The 19,891-nt window shown below is 52.5% G+C and overlaps 1 protein-coding gene across 2 annotated transcripts in view; it reads left to right on the plus strand.

Moving 5' to 3' along the window:
• Nucleotides 1–603: 603 nt before the first annotated feature.
• ADAMTS10 (ADAM metallopeptidase with thrombospondin type 1 motif 10) overlaps nucleotides 604–19,891 on the plus strand; it is a 63,433-nt gene continuing 44,145 nt past the window's right edge. The window contains exons 1-2 of one of the 2 annotated variants that reach the window (XM_032712350.1): nucleotides 604–652; nucleotides 14,642–14,970. In XM_032712350.1, the coding sequence (XP_032568241.1) occupies nucleotides 14,907–14,970 (64 nt within the window). In that variant the 5' untranslated portion in view covers nucleotides 604–652; nucleotides 14,642–14,906. Of the gene's footprint in view, nucleotides 653–13,511; nucleotides 13,571–13,828; nucleotides 14,971–19,891 lie in introns of those variants that run through there. The other variant, XM_032712349.1, reaches the window with a different exon arrangement.

Consider the following 19,891-nt stretch of genomic DNA (forward strand, 5'->3'; position numbering starts at 1 on the left):
TGGGGGGAAAAAACTGAACCAAAACAAATCCTGGCTGGTTTATCTGCTTTGTCTGCCACTATCAGCGTGACCTCTTTCCTTTATCGCCTTTATTGGGATGTTTTATCTGCCGAGGAGCCTCCGGGGCTGCCCAGAGGTCTCTGCCTGCTCCTTCCCAGAAAGGCTGAGCTGATTAGTTTTATATTCTTTCAGGCAAGATCTGCCTTCTGCACTGATGTCAGCAGTCAGGGCGGGACTTTTCCAGCCTTGTGGGTTTGGGGATTTTTTTTTTCTTTCTTTTTTTTTTTTTTTTGGATAATCCTGGCAAAATTCCTGAGCACAGTTTTTTTTTTCTTCTCTCTCTCTTTTTTTTTTTTTTTGAGCAGCCCCTATACATGCTGCCTCCGAGCTGCTCTCTTATTACTGCTCACTTCCTGAAAGGAGACTTTTTAGCAAAGGCTCGAACTCCAGCTCTGCCTGGGTCTGACAGAAGAAGGTTATTGAGGAAGGCGACATAAACCCTGAACCTGGAAACTTTCTGACACGCTGAGGGGGAGAGAGAAGCTTTTGGCTGCTGCTGGCAAAACGAAGAGAAATAAAAGAAGAAAAAAAGAGAAGCTGAAGGAATTAAAAGGGGGGAAAAAAGAAGAAAGAAGGGAAAACGCTAGAAAAGGTAAAACACTGTTTTAAAGTAATTTTTCCAGAGAAGACTCTTTGAGGTTGGAGCGGGGTGGTCTAGGGTGGAGGGAAGGCGAGTGTTCTTTGAAATCAGAACCGTCTCCCTGGAGAAGGAATGAGCCCGAAAAGAGCATTGCACGCTGGAAAAACATTTATGAGAATGAAAACCATGTTCACCCTTCTCCAACATTCAGAGTTTCCATAAAAATGCAGGGTTGTGTTTCAAAGTGTCTGCAGGCAGCAGGAGTCAGGCATCTGCTCTCCTGCGCTGTCTCCCTCACGTCCCCCAGCCCCACTCAGCTCCACTCCACCTTTTTTTTTTATTGTATTAAGCATGTTTTCTGCTCTAAAATATCGTTCTCTTCAGCCCAGCTGTCCTGGGCAAAACTCTCAATTACAGAAAGCAACAGTTCTAGTCCCGGTTGCAGAATGAAACGTTCCTTGCTGCCTTCATTCCTGAGAATAAACACATCTCGCGCTCCCTCTCCCTCTTTTCCCTGTCTCTCTCCATCTTCAGGAGCTGCAATGCCTCTCTCCCTCCTGCACGATGTGGTCAGAGGATTATAAACCGTCTGCCCTGAAAAAGTTGCAATGTCACTGACTCCCTGTGCATCCCCAGGAGTTTGACCCCGCTGCACTGGTCAAACACTTTTTTTAAAGGTTTTTTTAAAAAAAAAAAACCAAAAAAAACCAAAAAAACAAAACCAAAAAACAAAACAAGATCAATCTCTCAGAACATGTTATTTTAAACATCGAAGTAAATATTAGTGATGGTGAAATGCCAGAAGATTATCTCATTAGAGATGAAGGAGATGGGCTATAAATAGAAAAGAGTTTATAGAATAACCTTGGCAAATATCTTCCAGAATCAACCAAGAGGGAAGTGTGGAGCAGTGCTTGGGGCAGGTACCCTCTGTGTCAAAATTTCACACAGAGGCTCATTTTTCGGGGATTTCTTTGGTCCAGATATAAACCTCAGGGGGAGTGTGTTTTCCTGTTTCAGTCCCTGCCACTCCCCATGTTGGTGGGGATATCTCAGCCCCACCAGAGCTCTGTTCCTTGCTCAGCCCCACCAGGGATCTGTTTCTTGTTCTGCTCGTTAATACTCTCTTGTGGTGACAGCATGTGATGTAGGGCACGGTGGGGGATAGCAGGAAGAGTTTTGAAGTCTTTGTTCCTTTCTGGTCCCCCCCAGATGTGGATGGTAGAAGGGGAAATGCTTTGTGGGGTGCCCAGGTGGTTCCCCAGCCACTGGGATGTTCCCTCTGCCTTGCCCCGACTAGTTTGAAATGCCTCCATCAGTGAGGCTTCCTCCACTTCTTGGGAGGTTGTTCCAGTGTCACAAAGTTTCTCCATATATGGAACGTGCTGAGTGCTCCAGTTGCTCCATCCTCAGCCTCCCGTTGTTCCTGCTTCGCCCCAGTGCAGCACCCTCTGCTTTCCTCCCCTCCTGAGATCCCCGAAACCTCCAGTGCTTGTTGGTGCATCTCCAGTTGCATTCCCTGAGTGGCTGCTTGTTGGGTGGAATGGGAAAGGTCCTGTCATCTCCTGTAAATCATGCTTTTCCCAGATAAGGCTGGGGGGCTGAACTGTTTCATTTGGCACAGGAAGACCCCGATAAGCCCCAGCTGAGAAGGTGAAGTGTCACCCTGAGGGAAGTGTTACTGCTCAACATTAACAGTGTTTGCAAGTCATGTAAGAGAGGCCACAAACCTGTAACTTGAGAGGCTCTGTTATCACTGATGGCTCCAGGCCACCCAGAGACTGTTGGAGAGGAGGGACTGTCCTTATCATCACATGGAGCCCTGGCCCAGGGACAGCGTGGGCTCCACTACCAGGAGAAGCAGGTCCATGGAAGGCTCCTCAGCATAGGTTGCATCAGGCCCACCCAGGGGATGCAAACATTTATCTAAAGCTTATCTGAAACCCCCAACTCCAAAAAACACTTTTCTTGCCAAGTTTCCAGCAATTAGTTCGTTCCAAGCCAGAAGCACCACAGGATGTGTTTGTCACGTCCTGTCCTGCCTAGATCTCTAGTTAACACAAATTAACTTAAAACAAACAGAATTGGGACCAAATTCATCAAGTTTTAAGAAACAATTCACTGGTGATGGGATGATGTCAGCTCAGATGTGCTGGAGATATGCAAGCCAGAAAGATCTTCACTTGACCCATGTTTGCAGGGCAAGTAGTGACAAACATTTCTGGAAATCTGTAAGGTGGGATCTCATGCAGAGACTGCAGAGCGAGAAACCCAGAATGATTTGGGTTGGAAGGGAACTTAAGGTTCATCGAGTCCCACCTCCTGCCATGGGCAGGGACACCTCCCACTAGCCCAGGTTGCTCCAAGCCCCATCCAACCTGGCCTTGGACACTTCCAGGGCTGGGGCAGCCACAGCTGCTCTGGGTTCTATACTTCTGTTTATCACCCCAATCCACTGTTATTGATGTTGTGTTTCCTACTCTTAAAGGGAAAATGAGTTAAAATGAAATCTATTCCTGTGCAGTTCTGTAAATCTTCCTGAACTCAAACACTCCTAAAGTTGGGCCCAGCTGAGCTGAATTTGCAGGTGAAATCCTGGCCTCCCACTGTGGGAGTTGTGACCTCAACAGGACCAAGACTCACTCTGAGGTGGCTTCAGTTAAAACAAAAGTGGAAAGATGAGCTCAGTCCTATCAGGATTAGTGGCTCTTCATTCCCTGGCCATGATTAAAGGAGCTCCTCCCCATCTGGGCACCGGGAAAAGCACTTGGTGGCTTTTTGGGCTGCAGTTTCCTCGCGGGGAAGCCACATGTGCTCGTGAGTCGGCACATTTTCTGCTGCACTGTGTCCTACCCCACCAAACCCAAACCAGCTGGGCCATGTGTTTCCCAGAGCAGAGAACCTGGAGGGAGGGAAAAAGGGCCCATAAACTCTCTGCACAGCAGATCTCACAGAGTTTAAGAGACTTCAGGGAGCGGGGGCCTGGAAACGATCTGCAGATCTGTGAGGGCTGGAGGGAGTCCACACCTGATGAGGTCTGCAAGGCTTCATCCCACAGGATGCACCCTCTCCCTGCAGAGCTCCCCTGGCATGTGGCAATGTGTTTTGGGGTCTGTGGGTGCTCACTGTCATAGAATCATGGAATATGCTGAGTTAGAAGGGATCCACAAGGATCATCAGCCCAACTCCTGGCCCTGCACAGACACCCCAACAATCCCACCCTGTCCCTCAGAGCATTGTCCAAACGCTCCTGGAGCTCTGGCAGCCTTGGGGCACTGCCCAGTGCCCTGGGGAGCCTGGGCAGTGCCCCAGCACCCTGTGGGGGAAGAACCTTTCCCTGAGATCCAACCTAAACACCCCTGACACAACTTCAGGCTGTTTCCTCGAGTCCTGCCCTTCACAAAGGGGACCCCGTGGTGGTTTCATGGGGTTCCCATGGTCTTGCACACACCACCTGCTTGGCCATGTCACCAAATCACTTCTCCTTGGTTTGTCCCGCTGTGGAATAAAGCCAGTAATATTCACCTCACAGGGAGACTGAAAGGTGGGAGGCCATGGGGATGGGCAGGGCAGAGCTGAGCCGTGTGTTTGTTGTGGTCTCGCTGCCCCAGGAGGCTGGTGCTGCCTGAGGGGGAGTCTCAGCCCTGGGGAAGCACAGAGCCAAGCAGGCACAGCACATCAGGACAAGTCAACTCTCTGGCCATCTAGAGCTGTTCTCCCTGTCTCTGTGTCACCATGATGTCACTTCTCTGAGTGGTTCTGATTTCTAGGAAGGACAGCAAGGTCCAAACCGGCTTTACTGCTTTAGGGTCTCACTCCACAGCTCACAGCATTTCTTCCAAGCCATTTCAGTGACCCCCTGAGACAGCCTGGGTTGGGTGATCCTGATCTAATGTCAAACTTAACCCTGTTCTGAGAGTGGGCTGGGATCAGTGATCCCCTTGAGTCCCTTCCAACCTCACTTTGATTCAGCCTGGCAGGACCAAATCAGCACAAGGGGAGCTGGAGATGGGCAGTGCTGTGGATCCTGTCCAGGACTGGGCTTTTGCTGGGTGCAGAGTTAGATGATGCTGGGCCATGGTGGTGGTAGAAAGAGCTACTGATCCTAGTGCTCACTGCAGCTCCCATGGTGCTTCTTACAGCCCCTCTGGGTAGCAGAAGTCACCTCAGATGCTCTTCTTAGGTGATGAGAGGGGCTGTAATGGGGCTTCGTCCTGCTCTGTAGCGCTTCCAGTCTGCTGACCAGACATGTCTTTGTCAGAGTCTCAGCATAGCACTACAGATGTTGCCCAGAGCAGCTGTGGCTGCCCCATCCCTGGAAGTGTCCAAGGCCAGGTTGGACAGGGCTTGGAGCAGCCTGGGCTAGTGGAAGGTGTCCCTGCCCATGGCAGGAGAAAGGAGATTATCTTTAAGGTCCCTTCCAACCCAAACAATTCTGAGTCTTTGATTCTGTGTGTAGGGCATGGCCCTGCCCTATGCCCAGGCTGATGAAGAGTCAAATTTAGGATGCAAATTTTGAGGTGTGTGGGCTGGGACAGGTCTCTGTGAGCTGTAACTGTATAAAACCTGCTACTGCTTTAACTGGGACCAGCAGCACGTCCCTTCCTCAGAGCAGATCCCTCCTGGGGAGGGCCGGTGGTGGTTGGGCAGGTGAGTGGAGCTGGGTTTTGGCACAGGAGGGTGTTTGTCTTTCTGCAAGCCCCAGGCTCGGTGCCGTGCATTGCTGAGTTGTGTAAGCAGTGGGACTGCTGGAGGGGAGCTGCGGGAGCCAGCCCTGCCGGGATGCAGATGGCTGGTGCTGCTTCCCTGCCTGCTCTGAGGTGGGAGTGCTCCTGGCCTTTCCCAGAGGCTGGGGCAGTTTCCTGGCGTTTCAAGCCCATCAGAGCTTGGAATTATGTTGCTTGCTCTGTGCTGGGGAAAGCGGTAGGAGCACGGGGAGAGCTGCTCGTGTAGAGTCTCAGGAGATGGGGGTTCTCTCCTGGCTGTGCTGAACCCCACAGAGAGAAGGAGCAGTTAAGAAGGCAGAAGGCAGCTACGGAGACGTGGAGATGTCAGATATAAAAATGGCATTTGCACATGGCATATCCACAGGTATTGGCAGTGCATGATGGCACGCAGGGGTGCGTGGGCATCAGCCACAGACATGCCTGCAGGTAACGTGTATCCTCATGCAGATAGTGTGTACCCATGTGCACATAGTGTGTGTCCACGTGCAGGTGGTGTGTACTTCTGTGCAGATAACATATTTACATGAACAGATAGTGTGTATCCATGTACAGTGTGTATGCACATGCAGATAACATGTATCCATATGCAGATAACGTGTCCACATGCACATAGCATATATCCATGTGCAGATAACATGCAGCCATGTGCACATAGTGTGTATCCATGTACAGATAGTCTGTCCATGTGCAGATAACATGCATCCATGTGCAGATCACATGTACCCACGTGCAGACAGTGTGTATCCATGTGCACAGTGTGTATCCATGTGCACAGCCACACACAAACAGCTGCAGACATGTCCTGTTTGCACGTGGATGACACGTGTGCTTCCATGCACAGTCCATGTGTGTGTTTGGTGGGGCGAGATGCACTTTCTGTTAATGACTGCTCGGTCCTCTTTGTAATTGTGCTGTTTGTGCCTGGCTGGAGCCAGCAAGGAGAGTGGTGGCAGGGGTCCAGCAAGTCTGGGTCACATGGAGCAGCTCCAAACTATTGCATAAGTCCTGTCTGAAAGTGGACCTGCTTGGTGGAGTCATCTCCTTAAAGCTAAAGAAGTCCAAGGCTGGGAGCTCTGGGCTGCTTGGTGGCCACCTTCCTTCTGCCTGGAGCTGGCTGGTTCAGCAGCTCCATCAGGGCTTACCCTCGTACCTGACACCCTTCCCTGCGGGTGATCCCAGCTGGCACTTCTCTCCCACTTTCCTGTTGAGGACCTCCGAGCATTTTACCACACTTGGAGCAGTGCAATGACCCCGGCTTTCAGATAGGGCCAGATCCTTATGTAACACAGAGATAGGATTTCCAGAAAGCAAAGCAGGCGGTGTCAGAGCAAGGTCGGTGCTCCCAGCTCTCCACTCACATGCCCTCACTTGGTCATGGGCTTCTTTTGCCCCTTTGCTGCCAAAATTAAAGACCCTGCTGGATTTTGGAGAGGAGCAAGGGGCTAATTCAGTCCTTTTCTCACTCAGATCACTGAATAGACTTGACTGTAAAACAGTTCTCGTGTTTTAGAAAAAAAAACTACTCCCACACAGTGCTGGAGGGAGCCCAAACCCCTGTGAAGTTGTTGTACAAAGGGATGGAGGGTGTGCCCGACTTGAACACAGCAGGGCCCGGCTGAGGCGGCACAGAGAGCCTGGGAGAGGGAGTTGGTGGTCTGAAGGCAGGGAAGGTGTTCACCCAGGCTGGCACTGGGGTGCTGGCAGGGGGGTGAACACCCCGGATCAGACCCCTCACTCCTCAGGTTCAGACTGGCAGCGTCAGTCTGGATTTCCCATGTTGCCTGGTTGGCACCTTTGGATGGGGTTGGAGCTGATTTTAACAGTGTGAAAGCAGCATCTCTCCTCCTGGCAAGCTCTAAACTGGACCTCACAGTGTCTGGGATGGGTGTCCGCAACAAACTGCTCTCAGGGTGAGGTGAAACAGCCCTTATGAGCAAGGTGGGCTGCAGGAGTGTTGTGAGTCCCCTCTCAACTAGCAAGGAAGGGAAAGGCAAAGCCCTTGTCCGGTGTGGGATTGGGATCACGAGCAACGCGAGGGATGGTGAGGGGATCCGAAAGGGTTGCTGTGCAGGCAGAAGCAGTCCCGTGGCTGGAGGCTGTTGTGTTCTGCTGAACAGTGATAACTACATGTTTCTAATTCTTTGCTCGCCGTGCCCCCAGAGAGGCCACGCTTGGAGCAGCAAAGCAGATTACAGTTCAATCCTTTGTTTTCTGTTCTGCAGACCTGTGACTTTAACCCATTTCTCGCAGTTTGCAGATGCTCCCAGCATGACCTGCACGGTTAATGCTGATTTCTGTGGTTTTAACCCATAGTGCTACTCTAGAGCTGATAACTGACTTCCCAGTGGAAGTCCTGTCGTGCTGGCAAGATGACTGCAAAAAGACTTCTGCCATCTGCAACTCAGCATGTTTTGGACTTGGCAATCCAGCCAAATATTTTGTTAGGAATACCAGGACATTCTCTTGCTGAAAGCCAGGGAGGTCTTGGGAAGTTTTGCATCCACTGCTGACCCTGTGCCGTGGGAGGAGCAGAGTGATGGGGGAGCAGGGCTGTTTATTGTGTCCTCAGGAACGTGCAGGAACCTGCCAGGAGCTGGGAGCTGGGGTGGGGACTGCACACCATGAAACACCCACCGCCTCAGGGGAGCACAGAGGGTGAGAAACCCCAGCCCTCAGCAAATATAAAACTGCATCAGCAAGTGAGGGACCTGCCTTGTGCCATTCCCTGGGGTGAGCAGAGTCGAGGAGGTGAGTGGTGGAAGGGATGGAGAAATGGGGAGATGTGATTTAGGAGCAGTTTCACTGATCGGTTGAGGGAGGGGATTGTCACGCTTTGCTCTGACTTGAGGTGGCCTCACCTCGAGTTCTGGGGACAGCTTGGGGACCACAGTGTCAGAAGGATCTAAAACTGCTGGGGAGTGTCCAAAGGAGGGACACAGGGATGGGGACGGGTCTGAGGAGCAGCTGAGGGCACTCGGCTGGTTCAGCTGGAGCAGAGGAGACTGAGGGGAGACTCCTCGGGGGCTGCAGCTCCTCCCGAGGGGAGGCGGAGGGGCAGGGACTGAGCTCTGCTCTGGGACCAGGGACAGGAGCCAGGGAAGGGTTGGAGCTGTGCCAGGGGGCTTGGGATGGATCTCAGGGAAAGGTTCTTCCCCCACAGGGTGCTGGGGCACTGCCCAGGCTCCCCAGGGCAGTGGGCACGGCCCCAAGGCTGCCAGAGCTCCAGGAGCGTTTGGACAACGCTCTGAGGGACAGGGTGGGGTTGTTGGGGTGTCTGTGCAGGGCCAGGGGTTGGACTGGATGATCCTTGTGGGTCCCTTCCAGTTCAGAATCTTTGATTCTGTGATTGTGGAGCACAAGTCTGATGAGGAGCAGCTGAGGGACCTGGGGGGGCTCAGCCTGGAGAAAAGGAGGCTCAGGGGGGACCTTCTTACTCTCTGCAACTCCCTGACAGGAGGGGGGAGCCAGGTGGGAGTTGGTCCCTTCTCCCAGGTAACAAGTTATGGGACAAGACAGAGCTTCAAGTTGCCCCAGGGGATGTTTAGATTGGATATCAGGGAAAATTTCTTCACTGAAAAGCTGAAAATAGATTTCAGCTGAGATTTATGGCCAAAACTTGTGGGCCTCCATGAAGCAGCAACAGAAGGAGAGAAGGGGCTGTTTTATCAGAAAACATGACTTTAAGATCAGCATCCAGGAGCTACAGGCACTGTGAGGTTTGTTGTGTGTCTGTGATGGGCAGCTATGACACCAGGCAGTGCTAAGAGCCCACTGTGCAGAGCAGGGGATGTGTGAGTAGTGGGTAACCTGAAAAGCCTGTCAGTGCTGCTGCCAAGTGCCCCTCATTGCACTGGCATGGTCCCTGAGCCCATATCCCAGTTCCCACTCCATTTTAGTTTCCATAAAGCCTGTGGAACAAACCATGTGTTCACAGCTCTTCCCCCCAGTGATAAATTTTGAACTGGTAGGACAACTCCCAGGTTGGAATGGCTGGAGGAGCAGAAATCCCTGCAGTACTGTTTGTAGGAGCTGTTCATTATGGCCACGTTGCTGCCCCTGTAGGGGCTGAAGTTCTGCTCAGCCCCTGGGAGGGTCAGGGGCAGCGGGGACTGAAGGCGACCACAGTGTGGGATGTGACAGCACAATAACTCCAATAACCCCAGTGTGGTTATGGGGGCCAGTTCCCCGTTTTAGAGAAGAAAAAACCTTGAGGGCTGGTGATTTTATTTTGTTCATTAACACATTCATTAAAATAACACAGCTCAGAAATGCTGTTGGAGTGAGGTGGTGCAGCTGTGGGGTCCTGCTCTCACGGAGTTGTTGCTCCCACCTCCCACTGCTTCCCAGTACTCCCAGTGCTCCCACTGGGGTGCTGCTCTCAATTATCCCACTTTCCCCACTGCTTTCTCACTATTGTCACTTCCACCCTTCCCCCCTACTCCCACTGCTCTCTCGCTGCTCCCACTGTTTCCATTACTCTCTCACCCTTCCCACTGCTCCCAGTGCTTCCACTATGGTGCTGCTCCCACTTCGGTGCTGCTCTCTGTTCTCCCACTTATCCCGCTGCTCCCACTGTTCCCAGTGCTCCCACTGCTTTCCCAGTGCTCCCCTGTTTGCATTACTCTTTCAGTGTTCCCACTGCTCCCAGTCACTGCATATCTGGAAGATGTCACTGGAAGGGCTGAAGGGGTGCATGGCAAGTATTTCCCCCATGGGGGAGAGATGGAAGCAGAAATCTGTGTTTGTATTTATTTCTCTGTCTAAAAAAAAAAAAAGGGGGGGGGGTGGAAGGACACCTGAGCTCATAATTTGCAAAAGTTGGATGAGAAACCTGGAAGCCACCGGGCCCTGAATCTTTAAAAGCAGTTAAATTCCTCTTCTCTGCACTAGGAGGCACCTTGAACCTTCCTCTTGGCCCTGAGCAGAGCCCATCTGCTTCCTATTACCTTCCCATAACGCTGCCTCTGGAGCCGGCCAAGGAGCCGGGCTTTCAGGGAATTCTGTCTGCAGCCCCGATGTTGAAATTAGTAACAGTTGTCATCCACTTCGCTCTTTCTTCTCTTTTTGCTTTATCCCAGCTCTGATTTTAACCCCCCTCCTAGGCCCTTCTTTCCCGTGTGTATTTGGGGTGGGAAGAGGAGACATCGATGGCTCCGGCGGCATCATTCCCAAAGTCCCTCATCCCGCCCGGGCCCGGCCCACGGGTTCACGCGGCGAAATCCGCCTTGGCACAGGGATCCGGGAGCGTCAGCCGCTCCCGCTGTGCCTGCCAAGGACAACGAATTCCTTGGGAAGGAGCGGATCGGAAGCGGCCCAAGTGAGGGAGGCACGAGACCGGAGAGGTCACGCCGTGCCCGAGGAGCTGCCCGCGGGCCCTCCATCCCCCCGTGTCCTGCTGGGCCCTCCCGGCTGGGTCTGGGCTCCTCGGCATTGTCCGGTGGCTGCAAAGTGAGGTTATGGAAAACTTGAAATGCGTGGAAGCGGCCGCAGAGTCTCCAGCTCTGTCCTCCTTGCTCCGGGTGCTTCTCCTGCGGGACACGGGCCACCGGGGTCTCGGCAGGGAAGCGCCGCTGGGAAGGGGCCACGTTTTCCCTGCTGTGTGCGAGGAGGAATCGCAGCCGGGCCCTTCCCCCAGCCCGGCTCGCAGGAATTTTGCAGCTGTAATTCCTGACTTGCGCTGCTCCTTCCCCCCAAGGTCAAGGCTGCGGGGTCTTGGCGCCTGCGGCTCCCTCCCAGCTCCTGTTCCGAGGGATGCTGAGGAGCCGGGAATGAAGGGGACGGGCAGAGGGGAGGCGAGGGCACCGGCCCGGCTCCCACAGCGCAGGGTTGTGGAGGGGTGGAGGAAGAACGGGAAACAACGACAGCCTTGAGGAAGCGGTTTCAACAGCTGGAAAACAAGGAAAGTCAGCAGTGTGAAGCCCGGGAAAAAATACACTTCAGCTGAGTAGCTCTCTGCCCGCCGACCTTGGAGCCGTGACAGGATTTAAAGCCTGGAATCTCGAGCTTTAGTAGATGCTGAAAAATGCTGACTTAGGGGAGGGGTGCAGCACGCCGGGCTTTCCTTTAGCCGTCTCCCTTTTCCAGCTCACTTCCCACAGCCCTGGGGGAGCGGGCATGGAACAGCACCTGCAGCACTGGGCTGTGCCTTGCTGTGACTCTGCCCTCTGTGCCACAGCCTGGGGGTCCTGGTGGGTGCCAGTTGTTCCTGAGTCAGCAGTGCCCTGGCAGCCAGGAGGGCCAACCCTGTCCTGGGGGCATCAGGGAGGGGATTGTCCCGCTCTGCTCTGCCCTGGGGCGGCCTCACCTCAACATTGGGGCAGTTTGGGGGGACACAATGAAATGAAGATCTGAAGCCATTAGAGAGTGTCCAAAGGAGGGCAACGGAGATGGGGAAGGGCCTTGATTTGAAGGTGTGGGAGGACACTGAGGGCACTTGGTGTGTTCAGCTGGACAAGAGGAGACTGAGGGGAGACCTCACTGCAGTTCCACCTTCCTGGGAGGAGCAGAGGAGGGGCAGGGACTGAGCTCTGCTCTGGAGGGACCAGGGACAGCAGCCAGGGAATGGCTGGAGCTGTGTCGGGGCAGGGTCAAGTTGGATCTCAGGCAAAGGTTCTTCCCCCAGAGGCTGGTTGGGCACTGCCCAGGCTCCCCAGGGCAGTGGGCACAGCCCCAAGGCTACCAGAGCTCCGGGAGTGTTTGGCTGATCCTCTGGGGCACAGGGTGTGACTCTTGGGGATGGGCCTGTGCAGGGCTGAGGGTTGGACTGGATGATCCTTGTGGGACCCTTCCAACTTGGTATATTCTGTGATTCTGTGACACTACAGATGTTTCTGTCACCCAGATGTGTCCTCATGGACCCACAGTGCTGATCTCAGCATCCTCATGTCGTGGTGGAACAGGGCAGAATTCCTGCCCAACCCTCTTGCCTCCCCCACTTGCTTCCCTTTACCTGTCACAGGGAAACACAGCAGCCCAAGATGAGACAGTTTTTGCCCCATCAGGCAGTTTATTCTCATGGTGGCTCATAGGATGCACAATTTTTGAGGCCACCATTGTGTTGTGTCCAGGCTTTGCAGAAGAAAACCTGGCAAATGGCTCCAGATGTGACTGGGGAGACCAGCCCAAGGCCTCACTGATGGTCTTTGGCCACTTTTAACTGTAAATAAGCACCTAAGTAAGTAAATAGGCAGTTTAAAATGTCAGTATTTAAAATGTGCAACTCCAAATTGTGATTTAAAGATTAATGTTTCATTCTCCCAGTCACTCTGTCTAGTAGGGAAAAATCATTAACTTAGATTAATGGCTTTAAGCTGAAAGAAGGGAGGTTTAGATTAGATATTAGGAAGAAATTCTTCCCTGTGAGGGTGATGAGGCCCTGGCACAGGTTGCCCAGAGAAGCTGTGGCTGCCCCATCCCTGGAAGTATCCAAGGCCAGGTTGGACAGGTCTTGGAGCAACCTGGGCTAGTGGAAGGTGTCCCTGCCCATGGCAAGGGTTGGAACAAAATGGGTTTTAAGATCCCTCCCAACCCAAACCATTCTGGGTTTTGATGATAATTACTGGGGCAAGAACCATCTCCCAGATTTCCTCTTACACCTCACCCATGCAATCTGTGTCCTGTGATGGGTGTTATTCCAGGCCCCCACAGCACAAATTGCATGAATTGCATAGTAAAGGTGGGAAAACAGAAGTAGAAATAAACTTTCAGTGTTTCAGACTCTCCTGAGGACACAAGGTGATGGGGAGCATGACAGAGCCCAGGAGGAACCAGACTGTGCTCCAGCCAGTTGGTAGCCTTTGCTGTTTAAAACATACAACAGCAGAGCAAGGCAGGGTCTAATAACGTTATTCCAAGTGTTTCCTTACTGGGATGAGGACCACACACATGCCATGGCTGTTGACACCTTTGCAATGAGCACCCTCCTCCCATCTCCAGCCTCATCTTCCCAGCAGCTCAGGAGTGTCTGTCCTGCTTTTCCCAGCCATGCTCCAGCAAGTCGAGATTCAGGATATATTTATTTATCTGTCATCTTTGTAAGGAGGTTTCTGTTTTGCTGCAGGGCTGCTCTGGAGCAGAGCATCACTGCTCAGATATTTGGGATTCTCCGGGCTCTGGTGAGGTATGTGCTGTATTCATCACATACGTCATGGGATCGCTGGATGGAAACAAAACCCACTGGCTTTACACAACTCTCCAGCACGATGTGAGTTTGTATAATTGCCTCAGACTGAGTGGGAATCATCTGCAAGCCAAAAATCTTTCACTGAAGCAATTAGCAAACCATTTTAAATAAAAAATGCAATTGGAATCTCAGGATCCATTTGTGGATGGGACTGAGGATGAGTTCACTGAATGGCTCCTTTGTTCTCCATCACTTTTTTATGGTTTGGCCAATACACTCTGGGAGCAAGTGCTCTTCCTTCTGTGCAGTGAGAGTCATTAGGGTGTGTTTTAAATCCAGAGAAACCAGTAGAGATGATTTCTTGGTTGCTGCTGATGCTGTTCTTTCCTGCTCCCCTTTAAGAGATCAGGTAACCCAGACCAGATCACTCTTTGATCTGCACTTCCTCGTGGGTGTTGCCACAGGACAAAGGGTTCCCATTGAATCTGATCTCCTTTCCTCAGGTATAGGGTATATTCCAACCCTTAGTGCTGCTATTGGAGCAGTGCTGGAAGAACCCCTGGGTGTGCAGTGTCCCTGGAGCAGCACAACATGGTTTTGCAGTGCTGTGAGCTGATGTGGTTAATTATGGCTGCTTTCGCTTTCCATCCTCTCCTCCTCTTTTGCACTCTTTCCATCTCACTCCTCCAAGATTGGGCTTTCCTCATTCCTGAACCCCGTGTTCTCCTTATATCCTTCTCTCCATCCTTCATCTCTCCCTTTGTATCTCCCAGTTGCTTCCCTCATTCCTGCACCCCATGTTCTCCCTTGTGTCCTTCTCCTCCATCCTTTGTCTGTCCCATTCAAAGTTTTTATTCCTGCACCCCATGTTCTTCATGTCCTTCTCCTCTATCCTTTGTCTCTCCCTTTCTCTCTCATTCAAGGCTTTCCTCAGTCCTGCACCCCATGTTCTCCCTCATGTCCTTCTTGTCCATCCTTTGTCTGTCCCATTCAAAGCTTTTATTCCTGTACCCCACGTTCTCCGTCGTGTCCTTCTCCTCCATCCTTTGTCTGTCCCATTGCAGGCTTTCCTCATCCCCCATGTTCTCCCTGGTGTCCTTCTCCTCCATCCTTTTTCTCTCCCACTCACTCACCCCACCCTCTCCTCCGCAGGGGCAATGCCTGAGGTCCAGATTAGCCCGTGCTGACCCCGCTGTGCTGGCCCAGGCCCAGGACCCTGCAGGGACACTCCGGCCTCGCTGCCCTGGGAAGAGCACAGAGCAGCCAAGGATGCCTGCGGAGGGACTGAGCACTCCTGTCTCCACATAAGCAGTGCCCGAGGGAGAGACATGTTGGGACAGCGCCCTCCCAGCTGGCACAATTCTCCCTGCACTGAGACGAGCAGCGCTGACCATGGGCAGTGGCTTGGAGGCTTCTCATGTGGACTGTCATCCTCGCTGCGGACCGTGGGCACCTTCCCTGCTTACACTTCCAGTCACAAGGTAGGATCGGGGTTGGGAGGGGAGCTGGGTCCACCACAGCTGCTGGACACAAGCTCTACTGCTGGCACAAACCCGACGCTGCCCCGGGAGGTGTGGGGTAACGTGCCGAGGCTTGGATGGAGATACCTCAACCCTGCTGCACTACTCCAGAGCTGCTCCTGCTGCCTGTCCTATGTTTCCATTGCCCTGCAAGGAAAGGATTGTGTTTTTTCTTGGATGGACTTTTGCAGAATTCAGAGCAGTCAGGTCTGTGCAGGGCAAGAGCCACAACAGGCTTAGGAAAGGAAGGAGGTGTGGTGACAGCAGGGAAGCTGCCCTTCCACTTGGGTGGAGCAGCACATCCTTGGATGAGTACAGGCTTAGGAGGGTTGTGTGTGTGCAGCCAGCAGGTCCTTGGTGTGTGCAGGGATGGAGGGCAGTGCTGGAGCACCCAAACCGTCTGCCCAGCTGAGCCTGGACAGGCCTGTGCTGCCGGAGGAGCAGTTTTAGTTTGGACACATGTTTCTGTAAGTGATACCAGTAGTAACTGCTCAAACCTGCTCAGGCATGAGCACTTTGTACCCATCTTGTGTGTCAGTGTGTGTCTGATGGTGGGATTGTTGGGGTGTTCTGTGCAAGGCCATCAGTTGGACTCCATGATCCTGATGAGTCCCTTCCAACTCAGCATATCTTGTGATTCTGTAATGGTTTTGTGTTTAAATACAGAGTCACACAATGTGTGACTGCAAGGAAAGCAGAATTTGGGTCTCTTGTACCTGGATTTGTGCTTTTGTGTCTGACTTTATTCCAGGTTAGGAGTGAATGAACTGGAAAGTGAGGTGGGCTGGTTTGTGCCAGCCTAGAGTACAAAACAGCACAGGCAGGTAGCACAGGGTAGTTAAACTGCTTAGTGCTACTATTTTTATGATCATTTTTTAAGAAGCAACATGAACAGTCCCATCAGGCACCAGAGGTGAGAAGGAAGAGCTCTGAAGTCAGACATTTATCAGTGCAAGGTGTTAAAACTTACTTAGGCAGCCACAATCCTGACATCTGACGTGTGCCCAGATCAATCCCAGCAGGGTGAAAGTGGGTGACAATCCCTGGCTGGAGCCAGGTGACATTCCCTGAGCAGTGCAGGATGGAGTTACCATGCCCATGGGTTGTCTTGTGAAGCAGAACGGGAAAGAGGGACAAAGGCAGCCAAAAGCCCTGCACCATCCTGGGGCTGGGCACCATCTCAGTGCTGCCCATGGAGGCAGCACAAGGAGAAACAACCAAACTCTGCTGTGCAAAGTAATACAGGCAGATTTTCTTTTAAAAAGTCACCCAGTTTCTGGTCCTGTTGGCCAAAGGCTCTGGCAGTTCCTGGGGGGACTATTCTGGGTCTGGCAATTCACACCTCCCTCCATGTGCAGCCCCACACTCCTACAGGGATGGTGCTGCCAGATCACCCCCATCCTGACTCACAGCACCCCAAACCCTCCCTGGGCACGAGTCCCCACTCTGTTTGTTAATATACCTCATTCTAAACCCAAAGGCTCTCCAAAATTAGTGCATTTGTGCTTTCCTAAATGCCCTGAGCTGGCCAGGGGATGAGCCTTAGCCCATGATGTTGTTGGGAGTGTGGTGGTCCCAGGGATTGCAGTCTGTCCCCTGTCCAGTCCCAAGGGTCACAGAATCACAGAATATACCAAGTTGGAAGGGTCCCACAAGGATCATCCAGTCCAACCCTCAGCCCTGCACAGGCCCATCCCCAAGAGTCACATCCTGTGCCCCAGAGGATCAGCCAAACACTCCCGGAGCTCTGGTAGCCTTGGGGCTGTGCCCACTGCCCTGGGGAGCCTGGGCAGTGCCCAACCAGCCTCTGGGGGAAGAACCTTTGCCTGAGATCCAACTTGACCCTGCCCTGACACAGCTCCAGCCCTTCCCTGGTTCCTGTCCCTGGTCCCTCCAGAGCAGAACTCAGTCCCTGCCCCTCCTCTGCCCCTGCCCAGGAAGGTGGTACTGCAGTGAGGTCTCCCCTCAGTCTCCTCTTGTCCAGCTGAACACACCAAGTGCCCTCAGTGTCCTCCCACACCTTCAAATCAAGGCCCTTCCCCATCTCCGTTGCCCTCCTTTGGACACTCTCTAATGGCTTCAGATCTTCCTTTCACTGTGTCCCCCCAAACTGCCCCAATATTGAGGTGAGGCCACTCCAGGGTAGAGCAGAGCGGGACAATCCCCTCCCTGATGCCCCCAGGACAGGGTTGGCCCTCCTGGCTGCCAGGACACTGCTGACTCAGGAACAACTGGCACCACCAGGATCCCCGGAGCCCTTTCCCAGCAGTGCTTTCCAGCCTCTCATTCCCAGTCTGTCCAACCGGGGTTGCCCCATCCCAGGGGCAGAATCCGGCACTTCCCCTTGTTCTTCACATGGTTGGTCACAGGCCCATGGGCCCCTCTTGCTGTCAGAGCTCTCTTTTAGTCTCCTGCATCTGGAACAGTGTTGGTGTTACTCAACACTTCACCACACTGCTGAGACAGTCAGGACATAATCCCCACAACACCTTCTCAAGAGGGTGAAATGCTGTTATCCTCCTTGAGCCGTTGGAGAACAAAGGCCAGTGTTTTCAACAAGCCCCTGATCTCCACTAACTGTCCCCAGTCAGCACAGCGCAGGACTCGCCCTGTGTGCACACGACTCCAGTTTGGGGTATTTGCTTTATGCAGGAGAAAGATTAAGGTATCATAGTCATGAGCTCTAATTATCTTTATGGGAAATAGCAGCTGGTGTTGAGGCCTCTGCAAGCCCAGGAGGTGTAACGAGGTTCCAATGTAACTGTGCAGGGAGCAGCAGCTGAAATCATTGGAACAGCTTGTCCAGAGCAGCTGTGGCTGCCCCATCCCTTGAAGTGTCCAAGGCCAGGTTGGATGGGGCTTGGAGCAACCTGGGTAGTGGAAGGTGTCCCTGCCCATGGCAGGGGGTGGAACAAAATGGGCTTAAAGGTCCCTTCCAACCCAAACCATTCTATGATTCCATGATTGTGTGAATTGACCATGGATCCAGCATGTGCTCACCAGAGCTGAGTGGTTTTTAATCCAAAGGGAATTTTCTGTTAGGTCCTTAGTTTAACTATGGTGATAGATCAGACATTCCCATTTTATGGAACATTAAGTGGGGCTGATCTGGTTACTTTTTAACCAGTGGACCCTTGAAGGACATAGTGAGGCTGCCACAGTGCCGGGGCAGCCTGAAGCCAGGGGATCCCAGAGGACTTCCCACAGCTATCCCTTGGGAATCATGTCTGGGCTGCAGCTGGGGTTCCTCTTTGGTGACAAGACCAAAGAAAACATCTGCTTCCTCTCCATCCTTGAAGCAGCTCAGTCATGAGTGAGGCAATGGTGAGGACATAGGAGGGAATAAAATCCTCCCTCCTCACCTTTCCTTCTTCTTCTGTTTATTCAACTTCCCCCTCTGCCTGCCCTGTGCCCTTTCCCTTCTTCTGCCATCCTGCTCTCTTTCTGCCAGAAATGGGACAATGAGGTACTTCTGCCCACACCCCATCCCTCCTCCTCCCCAGCTTTCTCCCTTGCTCTCTCTGGAGGTTTGTGGTCCTTCAGGGTGCCCAGTGTCCACACAGCCATGGGCAGGTTTTCCTGGAGAAAGGCTTTTTTATAGCCTCTCTTCCACTGCAGACACAAAGTGCTTATCTCCAGTGCAGGACCCTTCTGGTCCAGTGGGTGCAGCAGAGCTCAGGCCAAGGTCTATTCATGGAGTGTAAAGTGGCTGAGGGTCAGAGGGCACCTGACAGAAGGGCCAAATGGAGCTCCCGGTATGGTCTGTAATGTGGGGAGGGATGGAGAAATGAGGGATTTGGGGAACATCTGTGATGTAGGATGGAGTAGACAGGGTTGGGGAGTAAGAGATCTAAACCTCTTAGAGACTAAATTAATATTTTACATTTTTAGAGAAGAGGAGGAGGCAGCTGTGACACTGGGTGGGGACAGTGGACATCTTTCCTGTGTGAAACTCTCTCTTGATTATCAACACTCTGCAGAACTGCCATGTATATAATATTAGATATTGGGAATATTAGATCTAGATTGGATATATGGAAGAAATCCTTCCATGTGAGGGTGGTGAGGCCCCGGCACAGGTTGCCCAGAGTAGCTGTGGCTGCCCCATCCCTGGGAGTGTCCAAGGCCAGGTTGGATGGGGCTTGGAGCAACCTGGGCTAGTGGAAGGTGTCCCTGCCCATGGCAGGGGGTGGAATGAGATGATCTTTAAGGTCCCTTCCCAGCAAAACTATTCCATGATTCTATCTTTGGTTATTTTTTCCATTTGTGGCATTCCCACTCAAAGGCATCACTTCCTAAAACATTTCTGTGACCAGGACACTGTTCCTGGGCTCTTCCTGTGCTTCATTTTCCAGGGTGACATCCCTGAGAAGATGCACAGTGACCAACACCACAACACAATCAGATTCTCACACACAGCTTCACCCTCAGGCTCTGGACAACTTTTTACCTCCTAGACACGCTTCCAGGTCAGGATCAGAGACTCCAGCCCAGGCTCCCAGGACCTTTGTAGCCACAACATGCACAAACCTCCTTCTGATTCACTCTTTTTCAAGCCCGCATGGGCTGCAAAGAGGGAAAAACAAGGCACTTCCCGTAGCAAATTTTTCCAAGCCTGAAGTCATTGCTGAAGTGCAAATAGTCACCCTTGTTTGCATCACAGGGGATGCAGGAGAAGCTGGAGCACAGGAAGTTAAAAAACTAATAATTATTTCTGGCTTGTTGAGGCAAGGGAGAGGTGCCAGAAGTGCTCATGGTCTGGAAGGAGGGAAGCTAACCCCTAAACCCAGCTGGTGGGAAGGACTGTCCCATTACTGGTGGCCAAGGAAACCGCTCTGTCAGGCTCCCACACTGGAAAAGACACCAGAGGAAAGGGAACTTT

The sequence above is a fragment of the Chiroxiphia lanceolata genome, chromosome 27, assembly GCF_009829145.1.
Source record: "Chiroxiphia lanceolata isolate bChiLan1 chromosome 27, bChiLan1.pri, whole genome shotgun sequence".
Lineage (NCBI taxonomy): Eukaryota > Metazoa > Chordata > Aves > Passeriformes > Pipridae > Chiroxiphia > Chiroxiphia lanceolata.